The 23,699-nt window shown below is 39.9% G+C and overlaps 1 protein-coding gene across 12 annotated transcripts in view; it reads right to left on the bottom strand.

Annotated features, from left to right (window-relative positions):
- SYNRG (synergin gamma) overlaps positions 1–23,699 on the bottom strand; it is a 134,108-nt gene that overhangs the window by 59,797 nt on the left and 50,612 nt on the right. For 5 of the 12 annotated variants that reach the window (XM_073315617.1, XM_073315613.1, XM_073315610.1 and 2 more), the window contains 8 exons: positions 16,612–17,205; positions 16,046–16,209; positions 14,390–14,443; positions 13,525–13,621; positions 13,083–13,231; positions 9,220–9,330; positions 8,696–8,731; positions 3,191–7,368 (listed from right to left, as the gene is read on the bottom strand). In XM_073315617.1, the coding sequence (XP_073171718.1) occupies positions 7,237–7,368; positions 8,696–8,731; positions 9,220–9,330; positions 13,083–13,231; positions 13,525–13,621; positions 14,390–14,443; positions 16,046–16,209; positions 16,612–17,205 (1,337 nt within the window). In that variant the 3' untranslated portion in view covers positions 3,191–7,236. The other 7 variants (XM_073315621.1, XM_073315611.1, XM_073315615.1 and 4 more) reach the window with 6 other exon arrangements.

Below are 23,699 nucleotides of genomic sequence, written 5' to 3' on the forward strand. Positions count from 1 at the left end.
ATCTCTATTAACTGTGGTAGGTTTAGACAAAACAGCAAGTGAAAACGTGGGGTGTTAACAAAAATGCAACGTTGCCTTAGTACACACACATTTATGAAGCCTGGCATTTCGCTAGCTGTCTATCAATGCAAGGATCTCCATGTACTTCAAAAACATGAACAAATTTAGGCTCAGTTCCTCAGTGCAGGAGGGAAGTTTCTTTCCCCTTTTTAGAATAATAGAAATGGAGGGCTGGAAGGGACCACAAGAGGTCATCTAGTTCTGCCCCCTGTGCTCATGTAGGACTAAGTACACCTAGACCAGGGGTGGGCAAACTTTTTGGCCTTAGGGCCACGTTGGGTTTCTGAAATTGTATGGAGGGCCAGTTAGGGGAGGCTGCGCCTTCCCAAACAGCTAGGCGTGGCCTGGCCCCCATCCCCTATCCGACCCCCCCTTCTTCTCGCCCTGACAGGCCCCCGGGACTCCTGCCCCATCCAACCTGCCTTGTTCCTGGTCCCCTGCCCCATCCACCCCTCCCTGTCCTCGGTCCCCTGCCCCATCCACCCCTCCCTGTCCCCTGACCAGCACCGGACCCCCCACCCCTGACTGCCCCATCCAACCCCCCCCTTCCTGACTGCCCCCCTGGGACCCCTGCTCCATCCAACCCACCCTGTTCCCGGTTCCCTGCACCATCCACCCCTCCCTGTCCCCTGACTGGCACCGGACCCCCCACCCCTGACTGCCCCATCCAACCCCCCCCTTCCTGACTGCCCCCCTGGGACCCCTGCTCCATCCAACCACCCCTTCTCCCTGACCGCCCCCAGAACCCCTGCCCGACTGCCCCCTGCCACCCCATCCAACCCCGCCTCCTTCCTGACTGCCCCCCTGGGATCCCTGCTCCATCCAACCACCCCTTCTCCCTGACTGCCCCCCGCCGCCCCATCCAACCCCCCCCTTCCTGACTGCCCCCCTGGGACCCCCGTTCCCCACTCTCTGACCACCCCAACCCCATCCATGCCCTCGCCTCCTGACCACCACCCCGAACTCCCCTACCCTCTACCCTACCCCCCCTGCTCCCTGCACCCTTACCGCGCTGCCTGGAGCACCGGTGGCTGGCGGCATTACAGCCGTACCGCCCAGCGCACCAGGACAGGCAGCCGTGCCGCCCGGCTGGAGCCAGCCATGCCACCGCGCAGCACAGAGCACCGGGTCGGGCCGTGGCTCTGCAGCTGCCCTGCCTGGCAAGAGCTCGCAGGGGGGAAGGGGACCAGCAAGGGAGGGGCCGGGGGCTAGCCTCCCGGGCCAAGAGCTCAGGGGCCGGGCAGGAGGGGCCCACTGGCCGGAGGTGTCCCATGGGCCGTAGTTTGCCCACCACTGACTTAGACCATTCCTGACAGGTATTTGACTAACCAGTTCTTAAAAACCTCCAATGACCGGGATTTGACAACATCCTTTGGAAATCTATTCCAGAGCTTACATACCCTTACAGTTAGAAAGGTTTTCCTAATGTCTAACCTAAATCCCCACTTGCTGTGGGTAAAGCCAATTTCTTCTTGTCCTACCTTCAGTGGACATGGAGAACAATTGATCACTGTCCTCTTTAAAACAGCCCTTAGCATATTTGAAGACTCATCAGGTCTTCCCACCCCAACTTTTTCTTTTATCAAGACAAAACACAGCCAGTTTTGTTTACCCTTTCCCGATAGGGCAGGTTTGATCAACTTTTTACAATTTTTTGTTGCTCTCCTCTGGACTCACTCCAGTTTGTTCACATCTTTCTTAAATTGTGGTGCCTTGCAGATGAGTTAACTAAAGCACAGGGCACGAAATCCTTGCCCCACTGAAGTCAGTGGGAGTTTTGCTATTAACTTCAATGAAGTCAGGATTTCACTCAGAGAGATAAGTGATTTGGCCAAGGACACACAAAATGACTGTGGCAGACCGAGGACTAGAACCCAAATCCTCCAACTCCCTGTCCTGTGCTTCTTCCAGACGATTAACACAAAAACCCTCCCTAGGGACTAAGAATCCTCAAAACAGCCATCTATAAACTACCAGCAAAGTTAAAGGTAGAGCTGTAGATTTATTAACTCCGGTATTGCCACCAGTTGATGAATCTGAAATATCTTGAAACATCTCTGTGGTGGTGTTGTTGAAAAGCGAATTCTTCCATACAGATAACGCTTTTGCTAACAGGAAGTTCTCATCTCTATATATTTAAATAGTTCTCTACACCCACTGCAGGCCATTTTCAAGGGATCACACTCTCCAGGTTGCTAGGTGAGGCATCTCAAACATGTGTTAATCATGGAGTACGGTGTGCAAATACAGGAGTGCTTTATTATGAGGCTGGTCTCGTTTCTACCCAGAGACTTGATATTAATTTTCCAATAATTCAGCGTAGAAGAGAGTCAAAGCCAAAACATTATGCAGTTCAAGCACTTCTGTTTTTTCTCAAGTTACTTTCACAGCATAATCAGGAGGCCTGCCCCAGTTGTTATGCTAAAAGGCACAGCATAAACGTATTCATGTTAAAATTCACTGAGTTGCTCCTAATTTTGTACTATCAAACCAATGTCAAGGCTTATAGACTAAGCAGTCTTGAGACCTTATGACAGCACAATCATTTTTCTTCCAGGCTGCATTTTTATCATAGGACCTATGGGTACAAGTGACTTATCGGTAACCGTGCTTTGGGCGTTATGGATATAGCTTAGAAATAATGGCATCTTTGGCCACTAGACCAAAAAAAAATCACTCCAATCTAGTGTAGACCTATGGGGTGCATTGTTATCCACTGACCCGGGAAATCACTTAAGCATATGTTTAACTACATATGTGCTTTGCCAAGTCAGAGCCAGACACAGGCACTTATTAATGCTACCACCAAACTCAACATGTCAGCTCTCAGTGTTTGCTTCATCTGTATTTAAACAAGAACAGAGTTCAAAATGTAGATCTGCACAACACTTAAAATAAAAATCAATGCAGTTCCCAAGTATGTTTTGCTGGTGGGAAGCTTCTCAGATCCCCCACCAAAGTGGGAAAGATTCCACCTCATTCCTGTATTTGAGTGGAAAAGTCCCATCAGAACCCACCTAAACACATAGCCAGGCGCGCTCTCAGAGTATGAAGGGTGAGATGTCAATGTGAATCAGTAACACACTGCAACACGCTACAGGCTGCATCCTGCAACAATTCACCGTACAGATTTGTCATAAATAGAGTTCTTTATTGAGATCAACATTTCATCGAGATTCAACAAACCATTTATAAACTGTTGCAAGAATACGTGAAGTAAATCATATTAAAATGTAAAGTAATACAAACTATTCTTACCAGGTTTAAAATACCGGCAACTACTCCAGCACATCACAAATTAAAACAAGAGGATCCACTGCTATACTAATTACAAAGCCATCTACACAAGAGAAATGTATATTCACCCAGATGCAGGAAGAAATACAACTATTACGTTTATATTTTAACATTGAGAATCAGAATTAAATGAAGGCCCAGAGAGCAAAAGATCTTTAAGGAAAAGTAGTCGTACAATAGCAGCTTTTATTGAAAAGGCATCCTTTCTGTTCCAGGTCTCATTAATTTAACATGTAACTAATTAGGAAAGAATATATTTCTTGGGTTTTCACAAGCTTCCTTTTCTTAGACCGTACGTCATCGTAACTTCACATTTACTACATGGTTTTCCAAGAAAGTGCTACTTAATTTAGTTTCAAAATAAACTTAAGTAGAAACAAACTGCTGCTGGGGCTGAAAACTCACTGGAATGTTCAAGTGCAGATTGTAATAATTCACATGTAACAAATAAAAAAAACTTTATAACGAAAAGAGAGGTCAGAAAGCTTGCTGGGGTATTTAAAAAGTCACATGACAACCAGTTTATCAAGAGAGATCTTGGTACAGTTTGATTTATCCCTAATGCCTATAAGTACTGGAAGGAAAGATGACTTTAGTATATTTCCACTGAGAAAATTAGTCAGAATGCACCATTAGGAACCTATGGAGCACAGTATAGAAAAAAAATTTAAATTAACCAAGAAAATAACCTGTTAAAAATCAAGACACACATAGAACACAAATAAAAATAATTTTCCTTAGGCAATCCTAAGGCAAATCCAGAGAATATGTACATTAAAAATATTCACTTTCACAAATTTTGATAATGAAACAGAAGACATCCAAAAAGAAATTCATTTACAGTTCTAAAACACCACAGGCCAAGACTAAAAGTCTCAGTGCGCACGTTAACCTACACTCAAGGAAAGCAAGGGAAAATGGTCCGATACAATCCAGTGTAGAAAATGTTGTAACCTTGGATACAGTTTCCAAGGACACTGGGCCCTTGGCTAACAGTATAATAGCTCAGAAGCTGAATGCAACACTGAATCATTTTAATGACTAGGATATGTAAGTGGAATGATCCTTCTTGTGTAATGCCCTTATCAGTGGTATCTAAATGTAAAACATTCACGTCATGAGACCCCTTTGAAGGTGTTTAGAAATATGCATTTTGCTCGACATGATCACTTTAGTATTGCCTGCCTCTTTCCCATTCTGTACAGAGCAGGGGACTAGTAATGCCATACTCCGATAAGCTCTACTGTAATTATACCCGTAAATGCCCTTTCCCTCTATTTACGTGCCAAAGACATGCTGGATATTTCTAACAGAGACAACGTATTTGCTTAACAAGCGAGTACATTAAAAAAAGAATGTAATTAGAATAGACTTTTGCCACAGTGCAATGAACTGTACTGTATTTGGAATACAAATTTGCTGTAGAGTTTCCACACTGTAGCTACTTTAGCTTGGGCCATGCTCTTAAAACTCATAGGAGGGTTGAAAAAAGAAGAAGAGCCGTGGAGAAAGCCTACGCTAATAAAAGGCTTCCCTTGTCCCAATACAGTATTTATACAAGCTATTGCCTTGATTCAGCAGAGTACTTACGCATGCAAATAGTGCCATTGCTTTCAGAGGCACAAATCAGGTGTTTGCTTAAGTCCTTTGCTGAATCAGGGCCTAAGGGTCCGACCCTGCTAACTTACTACTGTAAGTCCTAGAGTAGTCAGTGGGACTACTTGCATTAGTAAGCACAAGGCATGAGGAGGACTATATAGCAGCATATGGCATGGCAAGAAGCATATGGTCAAGGTGACACAAGTAGTATTTGCTGAGGGGGACAATTATCTTGTCAAAGAGCTGTTCTGAGGTCTATTGCACTTATACAACACGACTAGTTAGTAAAATAGTGGCCAGTCAATCAGAAATCAGGTTGCTTTGATAAACTGCGCAGCAGAAGGTGGGTGCTGACTGTTACGTTATTGAAAAGCTGCCACTTGATTAACTTGGGTCTGAGACCAGAAGGCGCAGCATGTTACCATTAGATGAATAAGCAGGTTTCTGAGACTAGGAAGATCTATTTTAAATTTACTTTATGTAAATAAGGGTCATTCACTTAGCATTCTTATTAGCCAAGATCTCTTTCATTTGGTATATATTAATCTGTGACTAGAACTAGACAAACCATTTTTATCACCTATGCAATTTTGTTCACAGGAAATGAAAACCACAGGTCAGCAGTAGCTATTTACTTAGAACAGAGACAAGGCTTGGTTTGAGCAGCTGATGACATCTTGGAAAGAAGGAAGCTTCTCTCAAGGTCTGTTTGAGAAACTACAATAAATCAATGAACAATGAAATCATCAGTTATACCGAGGAAACAAACAGCAACTCTTGCTTTCCTCACTGAGAGTCAAAACTAAGAGGCCATATAGTGGTAAGGCCCTTTTGAAATAAAAGCACATTTCCTTTGGATTAAAAATTCTGTAAAGCAATTAGTAATTCAGAAGTTCAAGAACTGTTATGTTCTTTCTGAACTGGGAAGCTGTCTTCACAGCAAGCGTATTTTATTTTTGTATTCTGCACTGTCATCTTGATGTTGTCTCTAAAGAAAGAGCCCTATACGTCTAGATTTGTGAGTAACATTTTCTGATAGCCTGATACATTAATCTCTTACTGTCCAGACAGCAGCACCGGCCAAAAAGCCCCCCACATATTTCGCATTTGTGCAGTCTGCTGGGAAATCTCAAATTCCAGTGTGAAAAAGCTAATATCTGAACTGCAAACTCAAAGCCAACCAGTGCCATCAGTTCAGAGAGTCTGGTAAAGAGCCTTGATAGACAATATTAAATTGCATGAGACATGCAGAGGAGTCCCATCAAGAAAAGCATATTCATACACCACAAATATGTAGTGAAATATACAGGAGGGGCATTTGATATTAGTGGGGTATGATTTTCAACATGATGTGCAGCAATTTAGTTATATGATTACATAACAAAGGACAGAGGGCTAAATGCATAATACATCATTTTGAAAGTATATCCCCTATGTTTGCAGTTATAGGACAAATCCAATAGAGGGGTAAAAAGGTTTGTCTACTACTTACAGCCACGTAGAAGAGACTGCATGTTTTAAAATCCAGCTGCCTGTTCTGAAGCCTAAAGATATGGTATGGAAAATTTAGATATACAATGATTTTTATCCCAATACTAACCCACTAAATGTAGGAATAAAATGTATTCTGTAATACAGAACAATAATTCTATAAACAAACAATGGCTCATTGCAGCCTAACAATCCAATTCCTTCTAGGTCAATAACTTATTTCTGCTTGAACATTACTGTCACTTTTTGTGCATTTTAATAGCGTAGGAGCAAATATCTAAGAAAAACCACCACCCCTCGGTTCATATATTTAAGTTAGAGGAAAGAATAGTTAGCAAATACACATTTCATGCATTTGGTTAAGGGGCCATTTCAGTTTAAACACACACAGCCTAGTATTTCATCTCTTTCTTGAAACGGTAAGACCTATTCCACTTCATGAGTCAATTTGCCTTGATCACCACAGTGAGTTGCTACATCTCAAAAAGTGCTAACCAATTCCAGCTTGAGAGAGGTTGAAATGCCATGTTTTATGCCACAGTACAAAATTCTCTGATTATTTCTGAAAACCTCAATGATGGCTTGAACCTTCCAGTGAAATTCTTCATGGGGAACTCGTATGGGAGAGTGGCTTTGACCCATTGCAGTACAGAAGAAATGCAGAAATGAACATTTCAGTACTCTAACCACTGCTCAAAAAAGCCTTCAGTGTTTATTCCCCTATATCACCACCATAAAGACCATGTCTTGTCATTGACTGACGTGATCCCTCCTTCAACGTACGTTCTTTCAAAGCAGGTCTGGCAAAATGAGGCCTGGAGGTTTCGGCTCCACACAATTGATCCAGAAGTTTGCACAGCTTGCATGGTACTGGTGCCCTCCATAAGCCAGTTTGAAATTATCCGTTTCTGAATTAAAAGCCTAGAATAACAAAAATTGAAACAAGTGTGACAGTCCCATCTGCTCAGGGATGTAAAAGCTAAAGAGGAGATCAGATATCTGCAGATGTGTTTACACTAAGGCGGCACAGTAGCATCAGACCTCGACCCTCTCACTCTGTAGACACCATCCTCAACTGCAGAAATGGGCCAAACGGCAAACAAAATTTCATTGTAGTCTGCAAGAATTTCTGAAGGCAGACGACATCCGCAACTGCAGTGGCTGAAGTTGTAAGCTTCAGTCACTACACCAGGTTTTAGTAGTGGACACGGTTTGATTAGCATTACATTTGACCTCATACCTGGGAGCTGATCCAACTTGCTGCATGCATCTCTCACTAATTATCTTCTATAGGCAGGAAATAGTACACTGTACTGTACCTCACAGATAACTTGTTAGGCCAGCCCATAACTATAGACTTCAAATTATTTCATTCACTGGGACAAATTACTCCATGATTTAAGAGGTTGCAACTCCTCTGATACCAAAGTTGCGCCTGCTTACTGCAGGGCTTAGTTTGGTCTAGTGTCTTCTGTTAGGTGCAGCTACTTTATAAGAAAACCTTTTTGAATAAAGAGTGAAAAATCTATGAACAAGATGAAGAATATCTGAAGGGGGTTGATGTAGTTGTTGCTAGTAGGAGATAGTGCTTAGATGTCTGAGTAAACAACCACAAAAAAAGCAGTTACAGGGCTTATTTTACATAAGCTCTTTTGGTGAAAAGATTAAATTTTTTTCTCGTTCCACAACAGAACAGCTAGCAGCTTTTCATTGTAATTCCCTATTGCAAGGCTCTCTCGAAGAGCTTAGGGTTACCTTCCGGAATACTGCTGAAAATTTGTTTAAAAAAAAAAAAAAAAAGGAACCTGCAAAATATTTTTACTCTGGATTTCTAAAACCATGATAGCCTTTGTGTTATCCCAAAGCAATAGCTGGAGCATCGCTTTGTAAGACAAAAAGTCAAAGCTTATCTCACATGAAAGCTACAATTCTCCTTCCACAACAAGAAACCGGGAAGCTGTAGTTGTTCAGAAACTCATCACAGTGAATTATCTACCACACAACAAAAGTAGTACAAAAACCAGGAAGTTATTCACAATATACTGGCATGCAGACAAGACAAGGGGGAGGACTCGAGCACGTGTTAGTTGATCAAATTGGATGTTACAGTCACAGAAATGACTATAAGAAAAGGGTTCATGATTGGTACAATTGAGAATGACAGCGGAAGGCTGGTCACCAGTCTTGCCTTCCACACTCATAATTAAGAAGATGAATCTATAAAGAGTATCATTTTACTCATTCGTACTTTCCTAGGATGCTCTTCCACAGGTTTCTCTTCTTTCTGAAATAATGTTGAAACCAAAAGATCAACAAAACTCCTGATGTATATGAATTGGTCAGCTATTCACTGCTGTCTCTATTCTGAGGTCCCTCCTCCCCACACTGAAGGCAATGACCCCCTCCTGGCTTCATAGGCACAGGTACATTTTATATGGAAAATTCATTACAAGCTTTTTTTTTTTTAAATAATCTCAGCTTCCAAGTCTGTTCCCCATGCTGCCCTTTATAAATGAATTTACCGCCTCAGCCTTTATACACAACTGCCACCAGTCACATCTCTCCCATGCCTGTTGAGCGTCGGTGAGAGGAGTTAATCTTCCAGAGGATGTGGTAGTAACAATGTTTGAGCTTGCCTACCATATGGATTCCACCTTTGCTACCGTCGGTGGTAAAATACAGCGAGGAAGTTTGTGAGCACAGACTAGGCACAGATAGAGAATTAAAGTAGTAAATGCAAAATGGGTTTGGCATAAAGGCGCCTCCACTTACTTTACTTCTAGAATCTACATTCAAGAGACACACCCCACATGCGAGATCTTGGGCATTTTTAATCCCAGGACGCAGCATACAAGAAGAGAAATCCAACGAGTTTTCATCTGGCTACAGAAATAACGAGACAGTTGGATTTAGGCAATTTCAGTCACTGGAAAAAAAAATTCACACGCATTATGACGAATTACCAGTGCGGCTGCTGTGGAGGGGCACGAAGGCAAACAAAGTCACAGGGCAAAGATAACATACTACACATGCCCATAAATTGATGCCCACTGTAATCAAAGCCATTAGCATATTTTCAAGCATACTATGTAATCTCCATGGACATTAATTTACCACATTCAAGCACTTGTAAAAGGATTAGGTAACAGAGGAGAGAATATTTGAATTCTATGTATATACACAGGTAGGCAACATATTATTTGCAGTTATAAAGATACCATGGGATAAATTACCATTGTGGCTAGTGCAGCTTCCAGATTGGTAACTAGGGTTAACGTTGATCACTCACAATTTTGCACTAATGTCTAACCATAGAAGGGCAGTTAATAGTCAAGGATTTTCCTGCATCTGGAATGAGGGCATATCAGTACACAACTGAGTATTAATGGCTGCCCAAACTAGGCAACAATTAAGAGGGCTAATTGTTTTATTTTGTACATTAGTTTATGTTATGAAAAGGAGTGGGAGGACAATTGTGTGTTTAAGCAGAAAAGAGATCTCAGTATGTAGTATAGCTTTCCTGATGCACCGTTTTACATTTAGGCGACAAGAGAAATGGTCAATGTAATTTTGCATTTGGGTGGTGTATAAACACTGAAGCTCGTTTGCAAGATTGTTGTAACGTGTAATGTTTAAACAATCAAAAGCAATGCATAGCAATACAAATGCAAGAGGCTTTTAAAAATTCTGGGTGATCCTAAAACAGATGCATACTTGTAATCCATACTCTAGGTATTCTAATCACAATCCCATAGCTGAACAATTTAAGAAATAATTGGAATCCTGAAAAAAACCTTTAATCTTTGAGTAGATCAATCAAATTAATAAAGGTACTAATATTTGTTTATCAAATGCATGAGTGAAGCAAATGAGAAGGTCATACAGTAATTTGCAATGAAAAACCATAAGGCTATGCATAAAATTACCTTGTAATGAAATTAATCCTTTAAATGATAAAATTAACCTTTTCAAGCACACGCCTGCGAGCTAGAGGACTTGTATGTACTTAACAGGCACTTCTGCTCCATTTAGAATCCATGATTGTAATTTTACAGGAAGGGATGTGCCATACATTAGGTACCAAGCAGATCCATTATCTGCTTTTTAAAACAAAACCAAAGCCAGTCATTTGCTATTGGTTTAAAACTTAAAAAAATATGAGTGTAGATGTTGTGGAGATGTGCTGCAATACTCTGATCCTCCCAAGTCAAAAACCTTATTTGGCTATGCTGGTAAATGACTGGTTAAGGACCAATATATGGGTTGGGAATTGTATACTGAAGTCAGATGTTTAAAACAAACAAAAAACCCCCTTGATTGTAACTCAGGATGAAATTTCACAATTGTCACTAGGGAGTTAGGTTGGTGGGTCAGGGAGGGAAGGATGGAAGAAAGGAGAGAGAAAAAATGTGAATAATTTATTCTAGCCCTCCCTCAACCCCAACAGAAACACCACACAATTGCCTAAGCCTCACAGACCAGATTTTCTTCAGGTCCTGGCTTCAAATTTTCTGATGTAAACTGCCTCTCTTTGTAGTAAGATCCACCCTGAGCGAAATGTGCCATTTCACAAACCTAGTAAACACGTTTTGCCTTGCTCACCAGAGGCAAGAATTTTTCCCCACATGCGCTCTGCTCACCAATGATCGTGTTTTGTCACATGAGGGCAAAGTTGTGGCAAAACTGAATGTTGAAACAAACATGAGAGCTACCAACAGGATCATGTGCACAGGGATGCACCACACCAGCCAAAGATTCTCAACAATTTAGGAGTGATGGTTTCTTTTTACATCATGATCAGGCAGCAAGGCAGCGACAAAGTTCTATACATCTTTGTTGCCTTTAACTGGGGAAAAAGACTTACCTACCAAACAATTACTGGTTGAATACTGGACATCCTAGCTTAAGGCCAGACTGTGACACTCTCACTCACACTGAAGAGTCGTTTACTCCGTGAGTAGTCCTGCTGACGTCAATAGGACTACTAATGGAATAAGGTTCTACAACGTGAAAGAAAGGGAATCACAATCTGGCCACTAATTACAAAATACTCTGAAGTACTTACTAATATATCAATACTTTATACACCCAATTTAAATATGAAAGAATCCTGTATGAATGTTAAGAAATCTTTTACATTCGAAACAGCATTTTTGATGACAACTATCTACCTTGAGAGGACAATGCTCATCACAGTAGTACCTAGGTGTCCACTGATAGCTCAACCTGTCCTAAAACTGAGCAACAACAGTTTGACGTTATCAATTGTTGCATTAGATAAAGCCAGTCAGAATCTGACAAGGTTTTATTAAGATCTGTTTGCCACCAATATGTGGTACGGATGAGGTGGGAGAGAGGAGATGCCCATCATTTGTTGTCTCCATTTTTCAGGGACTGTAAAAAGTTTATTTCAAGTGGAAAACCAGCATACCAGATCTCACCTTGCAACTACGTCTCGATAAATGTGACAGTAGGATTTTTAATATGCATGATTACTCTGCATGCAGGGATCTGTGAATTAAGGATTCAGTGATAGGAGAGAGTATTGTGGAAACGACGCATTTATTAATCCTGGACATGAAACACTGGTCTTAATCTAAGGGTTAAAGGCTCTTTCACTATGCACTGAGTTCAAAGCAACCATTACAGTGGATCATGTCAATGTCCCCCAAATTAATGATTCCCCCAAAATGTGCTGAACCATTATTGTGGTTAAGTGCCTGCCAAAAAAATCCATTATATATCTGTACCCATCTCTATTCTACACGCACAGTATTTAATTGCAACCAAAGATGATGGTTAAAAATGGAAAAAGCTTAATGGAAAGTTAGAATTTTCTTGCCTTCTATTTTTAAATGTTCATCTCTCTCCCCGTCCCCCCGTATCAAGGAAGGATACTCCTTGATCCTGAGCCCCAAGTAGCTCTTTCTTCACCCCATTACCTCTAAATTCCCTGCAAGTGTGGATGCTCCTCTTCTCAGTCACTATTCATCTAAAAACTACACAGAACCATTCTTCATATGTCATCAACAGCGCTCTCCCAACTGGCTACCCACGAAGCTGTGAGAGAAGAGAAGCACTTCCTCTTCCATCCCAGAGCTAGCAAGTTGCATCTGGCTATGGCAGTTCCAGCCAGAGGAGGGAAAGAGCTCAAAACAAGCATTATTATTTAGTCTGCAGCAGTGCCCAAAATGGGCTAGGCACTTCCCAAAACCAGAGTAAGACACGTAATCCTTACTTGGAAGATCTTGCAGTCTAGTCAGTCTCCTGCAGGGCAAAGCAGAGCACTAGAACTTGGGAAGCTCACTTCTGGAGTGTCATGAAGGCACTTATTTTTCCTTTCTAGATTCATGTTTGTCTAATTTAAATTACATGATGAGCAGATATACTATCGAAATCATTAGAAAATGAGGCAACCCCACCACCTTGCACCCACACAGTATTTTTCACCTGACAAGCTCAAACCAATTCACAAAGTTGCCTATTACCCTCATTTTACAAATGGAGAAAATAAGGAACAGGGAGTTTAAGTGACTCCTCAAGGTGTAATAATACATAACCATATGTAATGCTCCATCCATGTATTTAAACATGAGGGTTCCTGTAACAAAGAGGCAGCTTAATTATGGCCTTACCGTTAAAGCAGCAAGTGACATGAAGCTTATCAGGTTGTTCCATACTTTATCAATGTCCTTTAGCAGCTGTTGGAGTTTCTCACTACACACTGCGGTGGCCTTGATACCCAGTTCAACTCGTTTTGTTACTCTATAGACCTCAACAACCCCTGTCAAAATTAGAGTGGAGAATTATAGGCAAGTTGCTAACTCCCAAGCAGAGCATACCAGAAATTCCCAAAACTGAGACTCAGAAAGAGCACCTAATAGACATTGAGAAACATGTGACCACCTTAATCTGTTTCAAAATTATTGTGCTATATTCATTTGGCTAAAGAGTCACTCATCATTCCAGTTTGGAAATTCATTAAGCTAAGGACACCATTTGGAAACAATTAATAACATCCTCTTATTTTAAATGGGGACACACTTAATGTAAGAGACATAAGAAAATGAAACATACCTAATAAATATTCCATGCCTTGTGCCGACTGGATGACTTCAGTGCAAACAGATGAACTACTGATTCCATTTAGGGTATCATTTGCCTTCTTAATGACCTAGCAGAAAGGATGTTGGTTATACCACCAGTTTATTTACCTCGAAGTAACTTTTACAAACAAAATTACAAAAAAAGAGAAACTGCTGTACTAAAGAGAGATTAATGCAATTAGCAGGAGAGTTGGTATAGTCCATCACATGGGTTTAATTTGTTCTTGCTTATAACTATATACAGACCAGGGTAGAGGAATGGCCATGTTTAGAAATCAACTCATCTTCATTCAGCTGTCCTTTTTGCTGATGGAAATGTAAGCATGTGTTCAGGAATTTTGTTTAAAAGTGATGTTTGGCAACGTTTACTATCCATTAATCCAACAAAACAACACTTCAAGGAGGAGAACTATTGTAGCTGCAAACATAAGGGCCTAAGTTACCAAAAGTGACTCATGATCTTGGGTGCCCACTTTGAGACATTTTAGAGGGGCCTGCTTTTCTGAAAGTGCTGAGCCTCCACCCTCTGAAAACCAGGCCCCTATAAGATGTCACTGAAGCGCCCAAATTAACTAGTCACTTGAAAATTTAGGCAATGGCTAAACTAACTTTAAGTGACGAAGAATAAGATACTAGCTTTACTTGATACGGTGACCTATCTGGTTAGGTTAATTTATATATACACATACTTAGTTGTTTTCTATTGACACATTAATTTTTAAATCAATTCATACATGTCCATGCATACCCTGTCCAGATGCTCAGAGTCTGAAAGAGTATATCAGGTGGTCTGTACGGAAAAGAGGAGGTAATTTTGGTAGAGGTTACACACTTACTTGTAGGGCACTTTCCAAACATCTCTGCCACTCATACGCATACCTCTCGCTTTCCTATTTGAAAAGACAAGGATAGTCTGAATTCTGTTCCTAACCTCTTTATAGTTTATTATACTTCAGCTGAATGGGCACAGAAAAGATTCTGTCTCTCCCAGTATGTAATCTATTTGAGACCAACCATACATGTGATTTTCCTGTATTAATTTCTCATTTTGGTTCGGTGTTCATACAAAACAGCAGACCGTCACATAAGGTTCTGAAGCATGGATTTGGGAAAAAAATATTTTGCATCTTTTTCCACACAAGTAGGACAACGAATAGAAAGTAAATATTCTCTTTGCATCTTAACTGCAACATTTGATCCACAGGAGCTATAAGACAAATTGAAAATAACGAAAGAAGAAATCGGAATGGCTGAAAGCTCCAACTGCAAGTGCCTACCATAGCTGCATAGGTCACAAGGTTGCATATTTGTTACTGAGGAAGAACTTTTATAGAGTGCTTTACATTTTCAAAGCACTTTACAACCAATTCTTTACATAGGTGAGTGCAATAAGTAAACACAGTATGGACAGATACTAAGAGTCTAAGTGATTTCCCAAAGCCAGTGGACCCAGGGCCAACACTGGGATTATATTTTAGGAATTACTGGTTTCCAGACACAGTCTTAGACCACTTGATCACAGTGACTCAAATGATTTCAAGTGATGTGTCTAAAACACATTACGTTTCTAACTAAAAATAAGGAAGTTGGACACTGTATGTTTGGATTATAGATATTCATGACTGTGGAAATTAAATCTTAAATAGCAGTGCTGTATGAGAAGTTACATAAACTGATTTTCCTCCCAAATAGACCTAGCGGAGCTTAATGTGTCACAGAGGTGATGTGAGTCATCAGAAAGAAGTAGACCAACTGTGGTGCTCTAAATATCTATTTACTGGCAGACTTCATGAAGCCATTCTTTTTACAGAAGATTATTCTTATGCTGTCTTGGAACCCTGCTCAGGGAAAGAGGAGCTGTCCAAATAAATTGGGGAACAAAGGGAATAAGAAAGCTTATGCTCAAATAAATTGGTTAGTCTCTAAGGTGCCACAAGTACTCCTTTTCTTTTTGCGGTTACAGACTAACACGGCTGCTACTCTGAAACCTTTCCAAACATATGCATTTATAGGCTTCAAACAGTAAACAACTATATGAAGCGTCCCCTACCCCCAGTACACCGCAGTTCATCTGGCTAATTATCCTTTAAATTCATTTTACCAATTCCTCACAGTTTACAACAGCTTTGTTTCTTACACATGTGCATCTATTCAAGTGCAGGGATGGGCCACAGAAGTATAACTAATATACCACCTTGACTTTACCTAGTGTTGAGTTTGGGTAGCTGGCATGAATGTTTTAAACAACAATGTACTATTTATTATTCCTAAAGCACCATACATGTGGCATGCAGCTTTATAGACAGCTAGGAAGAAATCTCCTTCTCAAGCATTTTACAGTCCAAGGGCCCAAACCTGCATGGAACTGAGCACCCCTTTCAGGAACATGACCCAAACTGTAAATCTAGCTATAATCTCAAACAGCTGGAATTTGGGATATTTTTAATATTGCATTGGTCCATGCCTAACTTGCTTTCCAGACCATTCCTTACCTCTACCTCCCCAGTGAGATCTTTATATTTGTCTCTGATGACAGGCAAAGCAGGCTTCTCACTCAAAGTATTTGAGCGATCTCTAAATGGTTGCTCCAAAGCTGGGGAAGGAGAGGAACGACTTATTTCTCTGTCACCCAGACTCAAGCTCCTTTTGTGAGATCCTATAAGAAATTATATTACAAGCTAATTATATACAGCATATACCAATAGAAAAGCCCTTAAAATCAGTGTAGTGCTGCACTGACAGCCCAGAAGAATGAAGTTCTCCGTTCACTTAACATATAAAACAGCAATGCAAGCTTCCCCATGCAAGGTGATGAGACTAAAGTTTCAACCTTCAAGCCCATTCAATGCTTACAATACTTGCAGTATATAAAACAAAAAATAGTTAACTCTAAAAGGGCTTGATCCAAATCCCTCTGAAGTCAATGGAAAGACTCACGCTGATTTCAGTGGGGTTTGGGCTCTGGCTCCAAAGAGAAATCTCTCATTTAACCATTGATGGAATAGCACAATATGCAGATTGGAGCATATATGCTGTGAACCATCTTGAACATGCTCACCTTGAACAGAGAGGTCAAAGGTAGCAAGCTCACTCTTGATCATTTCTTCACTAGATTTCATCTTGCCTTGCGAAGTTGCCACCAAGAAGTCAAATTTGCTAATTTTTGGCTTTTCGCTTTGGAATTCTCCAAAGTCATCCACACATTCTTTTGCCATTTCAGGTAAGATACCGTTGGTAGCTAAGTCAACCTCTGGGCTTGCGTCAACTGTCACTGACTCCTTCGCTTCTGACAAAGGTCTTGAGAACTCTCCAAAGCCTTCAGTCTCATCATCACTTTGACACCTGGGACCAGGATCTTTAAAGCTTGCGAAGGCTGCAAATTTAACATCCTGTAGAACATCCTCAGTAGAAAAGGTGGTCACTTTGGAAACTGTTGTCATGGTAACGTTTTCTGAACTGCCAAACAAAGTCTCCTTCTTCTGAAGAACTGAAGTAGTTGAAGAGGCTCCACTTCCTGAAGAAAGGACAAAGGAAGAGAGCTTCCTGCTCTGATGAATGTCTTCTGTGTCAGACCAGTCATAGCTTGCAAGGCTACTTACTGCGGAGCCACTGTTATAGTTTCCAAAGGGAGCACATTTTAAGTCATCTATATCTGAGACAGAAACAAGAACACACAATTACAGACTCTCCCAAGGTCAAGTAGAACTCCCTACACTGTACATAAATGATAGCCACTAGCTGTAAATCTTCAAGATCCATAAGAATAGGTGTATTGGGTTTGCACTGGTGTAACAATTAAATATGAGGTTTAATCTAGACCTAGCACAAAAAATAACCTTAAAATTGCTATGTACAGAACTATACATTAACTCTACTTATATTAAGTGTAAAACCTTGACTTCCTGAACATTAAGTATCAGAGGGGTAGCCATGTTAGTCCGTACCCACAAAAACAATGAGTTGTCCAGAGGCACTTTAAAGACTAACAGATTTATTTGGGCATAAGCTTTCGTGGGTAAAAAACCCACTTCTTCAGATGCGTGGCTTGCAGATGCATGGCTTCAAGGTGCCACTGGACTCCTCGTTGTTTTCCTGAACATTTTATATTAAACTGTAAGTCGCCATCTTCATTGTACATACCAGTAACAAAGAAACATTATACTCAGTAAAACTAATATTTCCAGAGAGTACATACTGTACAAGTTGACCATTCATTTTCGTGGTACACTCGTTAGAGAAACGGACAGCAAAATGTAAATGTGAGCAATCCAAATATTTTATCAAATTAGCAAAATTGACTATTAGCCTCACTTTCTCCTCCCACTTCATTGCTCAGAATGTGCCCCAAAGAATAAATAAAAATATTTCTGTATGTTATGAAGATGATGTAGGCATGTAAAAAACCACTAGTTTTGTTCCTTTGAATTATAAATGAGTGAAGTGCTGCACGACTCAGACCGCTGTTCAAGCATACAAGTTTCAGGAAAAATAAGAATGCTGCAAAGATCTTTGTTTTTGCTACGTGTGTTACTGATTTAGACAACTAGATAGAAAACCAACCACATTACACAAATCTTCAATCAAGCATTTATACTCACCCAGTAGTTATACGGGCCAATATGTCCTGTTGCTGCCATAAAGGGGTGTAAGGAGGCAAGAGGCTCCGTTTGCTTCACTAAGCCCACCAAAGGAAGCTATGCAGTGATTTATTTCTGCCAGGCTCTGTCTGTTACTCATTCAACCTTTTTGGTTTTAAATTTAGATTGAGATTGTTCCATATGGGGAGGCATAAAAAGCCAGGGGCCATATACTTTTTGTGAAAGCATTTTTAAAAAGCCATGGTTGATGTTTGTTTTCAGGCTTTAACAATTGTCATTTTGGATTAGACACTCAGCGGATGCTCAGTGCCTTGGGTAAAATGGTCTTAAGATAAAGCAAACACAAACACACAATCTCTTAGCATCATTTTAGCAGAGGCTGTTCTGATAAACATTTTGGTTCTGACTGGCTTGTGTGCAGTAACAACAGTTCAGGTTTAATAAAAAGATAGTGTGGAAACAAGTTGACATTCCAGCTGCCCTTTTAATTCAGTCTGACTATGCTAGCCTGAGGATTAAACCCGCTTTTACAAAACATTTCTGCCATCATTTATTCATTTTACTGGAAGGGGAGAATACACGGGAGCTTCAGGCAGCTTTCCCGACCTGACCTGATCCACACACATGATTAATCAAGAAGTCCAACAATTGGAAGAATTGCAGGGAAGTTTAACGGCTGCCAAAACAAAGTGAAGAGCCCCTTTGTGGCATAAAGTGTCACAGATTAGATTTTTTCCTAAGAAACGACATTTGGGCTGCTGAAGCATTTGAGTGACTGATGGTATCGCCATAAGAATAAGTAGAAGAATACATGATGATCATATTATGAAGATCTGCACAGTCTACTGTGGATGACTTCTCATTTTGGCTGAGAAGGAGAAGAAGCATGTGTTGTGGGCAGATCCTAAAAGAACACATCATTGTATTCTTTCCCCTCAATCTGACTCCTGTCTCAAGATCACACCGAGGGCTTGGATTAGAAACCAGAACTCCCAATCCTTTGCTCTAACAAGTAGACCAAGCTTCCACTATAATCTCCCTGGCAAAGGCAGCAAGAAGATATTTTAATTCATTAACAATTAAATCTTTAGATCTTGCATCTGAAGCCACATGCACAGGGGTCTGGCTTGCATAGATTCAGATGTAGGATTGGAATTTAAGAGCTCCGGTCTACAAATGCTTACTCGTTTGAGCAGTCCCATTGACTTCAATGGGATCACCTCAGGTGAGTAAAATTTTAAAGGAAAGGACCCTTAGAAAATAACAGACCCTGGGTAAAATTATTTTATACCTAATACAGAGCCCAAGCAATTTATTAAAAAGCCAATAAAAATAAAAATATGAATGCAATTCTAAATGCCATAAAGCAAACCAGGTGTTATCATAAATATGGTTTTAACCCCTTTGTAAAATCAATACTGTTTGGGTAATATGTATATTGCATTGCCACTCAACAGTCCTCTCCCGCCCCCACCATGGGAAATGGAGTCTCAGTCCTTGTGATGGTTGTAACAGGCAGCAGGTTTAAAGCTTGATCCTGGTTCTCATTTAACTCATCTGCTGTGTAAAGTAAAAACAGTTTCATTTCTTTTTTCCTGAAAGGCAGCTGAGCTGCCTTCCACCAGACTAATATATAGAGAAGCAGTTGACATGTGAAAACCACTCAGTGTTGGACTCAAGGGAACTCTTCATGACGTGGGTGTTTTTATTACTGGCACAATGATGTTTTATTAGACAACGTGAAGAATCACTCCTGCAGTAGCTTATTTCCTAGAGACCAGAGATAAATTTAATGAAAAAATTAGCTTCAGTAAAAACACTGCAGCTAGAACTCCTGGTAATAAAAGCTTCATTTTACTGTAGTGGCAATTCAACCTGTTTTTTAAACGGTTGAGTACCAGCGACAGTATTTTGTCAAATCAAGAGAAAATTCACTTAACGTAGATCTGAACTAATTCTAAGAACTAAGTACTGTCTTCAACAAATACAGCTTTTATTCAAGAAATATCTGTATTCCTCATTCAAGAAACTCATGCAAAAGGCAGAATTTGAGCCAATAGAAGGGAGTGAAACATCGTTAAAAATGTATTACAGAATGAGCAAAGATTGAATCCATTAAAAAAATTCTTCCATGTGCTTTGCTTTCAAGGTACTGTAATCTTCCTGCCAAGGGAGGATCACAATGTCTGGCAATTGTTACATCAGAAAATATTTAATAATGGATATAAGATGAATAGCAAGTCATAATTTAATCTTTCAAGACTGATTAGCATTTTTGGCAACCTGAACGGCATTTCAGCCTATACTGAGCTAAATTTCATTACCAGTTTTTGAAAAACATATTGCAAAGAGCCCTGTCAAAGTAAGTCAAGCCATGAATAGATCATGCAAGACAATCTTTAATTACTCCTCTCATAAATCTACCCACCAAAAGTATATGCAAGATATTACAGGGTAATAAGGAAGTGTTCCCTGAACAGCAATGCTGGTAATTTCTTGGCTTCTTTCTGAAAGGATGAAAAATATATTTTGCTTTTTATATTTATGAGAATATAAAAATCGGAATGATAATTATTCCCATATAGTTAAATATAATCATCACAGCAGGCCCCGAACGTTAGACATTGGTATATCTTGCAGTCAGACTAAAATTCAAGTACAGTACAGTATGCATGGATCCCCAAATTACTGAAAGAAACAAGTGTGAAAAGGGAATAAAGGAGAAAGTTTGTAAGATTAAAATAAAACAGGAACATATGGCTTCCATTTAGGCTATATTAGATATGATCAGACTTGAGCACAGATCATATATCTAGCTGTTTTAAACATATGTATATATATTTAAATACCTATTTAAGTATACAGGTGCTCTAGATCATTTTAGACAGTTTTGTGTTTTTCTGAAACAGAATCGTGAAAACAGCTACACAGTCCATTTTCCAACAATTCTGAAGTGCAATATGGATGCAGCACTAGTGCTGGCAGTAAAAAAGGTAACTGCCTTCATGTTCTCCCTTGGATAAGTGCTGCCAGTTGTGTTAGCTACGTTATCTATGAATTTTGTAACCTATCTAGATATTTACCACCAAGCCATTTTGGATTGTATGTTTCCAGGAGCAGAAACATACTGCTTTAATGTATTAGTCTTCCAGCCTTTTAACATCACTGTTTCTTTCAATGTAATTTGGACATGCAAAGAATCTAGACAGGAGCAGAAAATAAAGGTCTTAGTGATCCATACAAATGACATGAACAACAAGCAAAGACTGATATTATTTCCACCTACCTCTCTCTGATCAATCTCCACAAGCAACCTAACACAATCATAAGAATACTTATTTGATCAGAGTCAAATTTATTCAAACTTCATGCACCATGAAGCCAGTGATGTAATCAGAATTGCACATTGTGTTGGCACATTAAAAAGAATGTGTAATGAACCAAGAATACGGAAAAGCTTCTTTGTATTTTCGTCACAGAAAACAATGATTTTTGTGGGAGCCTTAGAATCTTAATAGCACAGTTAACCCATACCTTAAGTACAATAGCAAAATGTTTGCAATATTTATCCTTAAATTATTTCCCCCCTCTTTACAGCATTTTCCATTTTAAAACTATCAAAATCATGTTCTCTAACAGTACGACCTGCCTGGCAACTGCTTGGAAATAGCCACAGCAAGACTCACCAGCATCACTGCTGTTGATGAGAATTAGAATACCACCTGTCAGGGAGCATATAGAAATATTGTCAGAGGATGAAATACAGTTATCCAACTGTTTCCTAGTGTTACCTATTACACATGTAAACTTGACATCCCTCATCTGAGCTGACTACAATAATCTACTTCAACCATCATGGATCAAATTACGTCTGTACACTGTCTGGAAGAAAATTTACAGGCTTGAGTTTTCTGTGTCAATGGTTTATGAGAAAACCATTCAATAGTAACAGTGACAATGATACTAATATTTAAAGGAAAATATTAATGTTGACTCAGGAGGTGATGAGAGGATATATATTTTTAAATTCATTTGGATATGTACAGGTGAAGCCTCTCACCTCTAGACTGCAGGTTTGAATTCAAGCCTGGCGATTGAAAATTGTTATATCACTTGAGTGCCGTTAGGTGATCTCTATAAAAATGACCTAGTTGTCAGTTCTCTTCCTAGCAGAGAGAGGCCCATGTCACAAAAACACCACAATTGACATTAATTGGCAATTTTGTTGGCAGTCTCTGCAAAGAGCTCAAATGGGCTGAATGTGCCATAGACACAGCTTCACTTTTACCCCTTCAGGTGATCCCTCCAGGGCAGGGCACAGTACAGAGGCTCGTGCTACTGTACCTATTGGTGACTGGAGGAATTAAAAAGAAAAGGAGTACTTGTGGCACCTTAGAGACTAACAAATTTATTTGAGCATAAGCTTTCGTGAGCTACAGCTCACTTCATCGGATGCATCTGGAGGAATTAAGGGACAGATTCTCAACTGGTGAAAAATAATATAATCCCAGTGATTACAATGGAGCTATTCAATTTACTCTAGTTCATGCAGGTCTCAGAGCCGTTAATCTGGCCACTACCGAAGGCACCAAATTCACTGTTGATATATTAAAATGAAAGAAAGAAAGAAAAAAGTGTTCCCATGCGGTGGAATTAGGGAATCTTACTAAATATTTTTTTAGTTAAACAATGGTTTGAGCAGAAGCTTGCATTAGCAGAAACAGCTTGGTTTAAGCCTGTAGAATCCTAGAGCTCCAGATATTTTGGAGGATTGCTATGTACTTCTAAGCGCTATTGCTCGACTTGGAAAACTAAACCACACAAATTTATACTTTTAACTGTTAGATTCCTTAATGAGGCAGATGTAAAAGCTTTTAAGCACTTGTATTCATAGAAGCATTACACTGAGTGAGATCTTGCAATTAAACTTCTACACAACAACCAGGGGCGAAAAACTACTGACATATGGATCATGACCAGAGATAAAATTTCAACATAAAACTAAATCTAGCAAGCATTTTAATAGTCATTCACTCCCCATTCCTCCTAACTCACGTATGGTTATCTGATCAACAAAGATACAATACAACAAAGATACAATTTTAAAGGAACTCTACCATCTAATGTCTGTCAGCACTGACACTTCCAGACACTGGTCCAAAAAAAGGTTTGAGGACAAGACCTAATGAACAAGCTTTCTAAAATGGGAACAATTTTCCCTTTAAAATTTCTCATGATTTGTATGAAGAGGAACAAAAAGTTTCTACTGACTTTTTGCCAGCTTTAGGTCTTGTGGCCAAAAAGTCCAAATTAAAATAAAAATTTGGCACCCTCTTAGTCCTCAATCTTTATTACTGCTTCCTCATTTAAAAAAATTGATTTTACAAGCCAAGCTGTAAAGAGAAGCTACTATGTATGCAGCAAGCTTAGTATCATCACTTTTATACCTCATACTTGAGATTATCAGTAATAGAAGTGTAAGTGATCCCAATATTTAGGAGATCCCAAAGGAACCATGGGCTCTGAAATGGTAGATTACCACAAATCT

The sequence above is a fragment of the Lepidochelys kempii genome, chromosome 17 (genome assembly GCF_965140265.1).
Source record: "Lepidochelys kempii isolate rLepKem1 chromosome 17, rLepKem1.hap2, whole genome shotgun sequence".
NCBI lineage: Eukaryota > Metazoa > Chordata > Testudines > Cheloniidae > Lepidochelys > Lepidochelys kempii.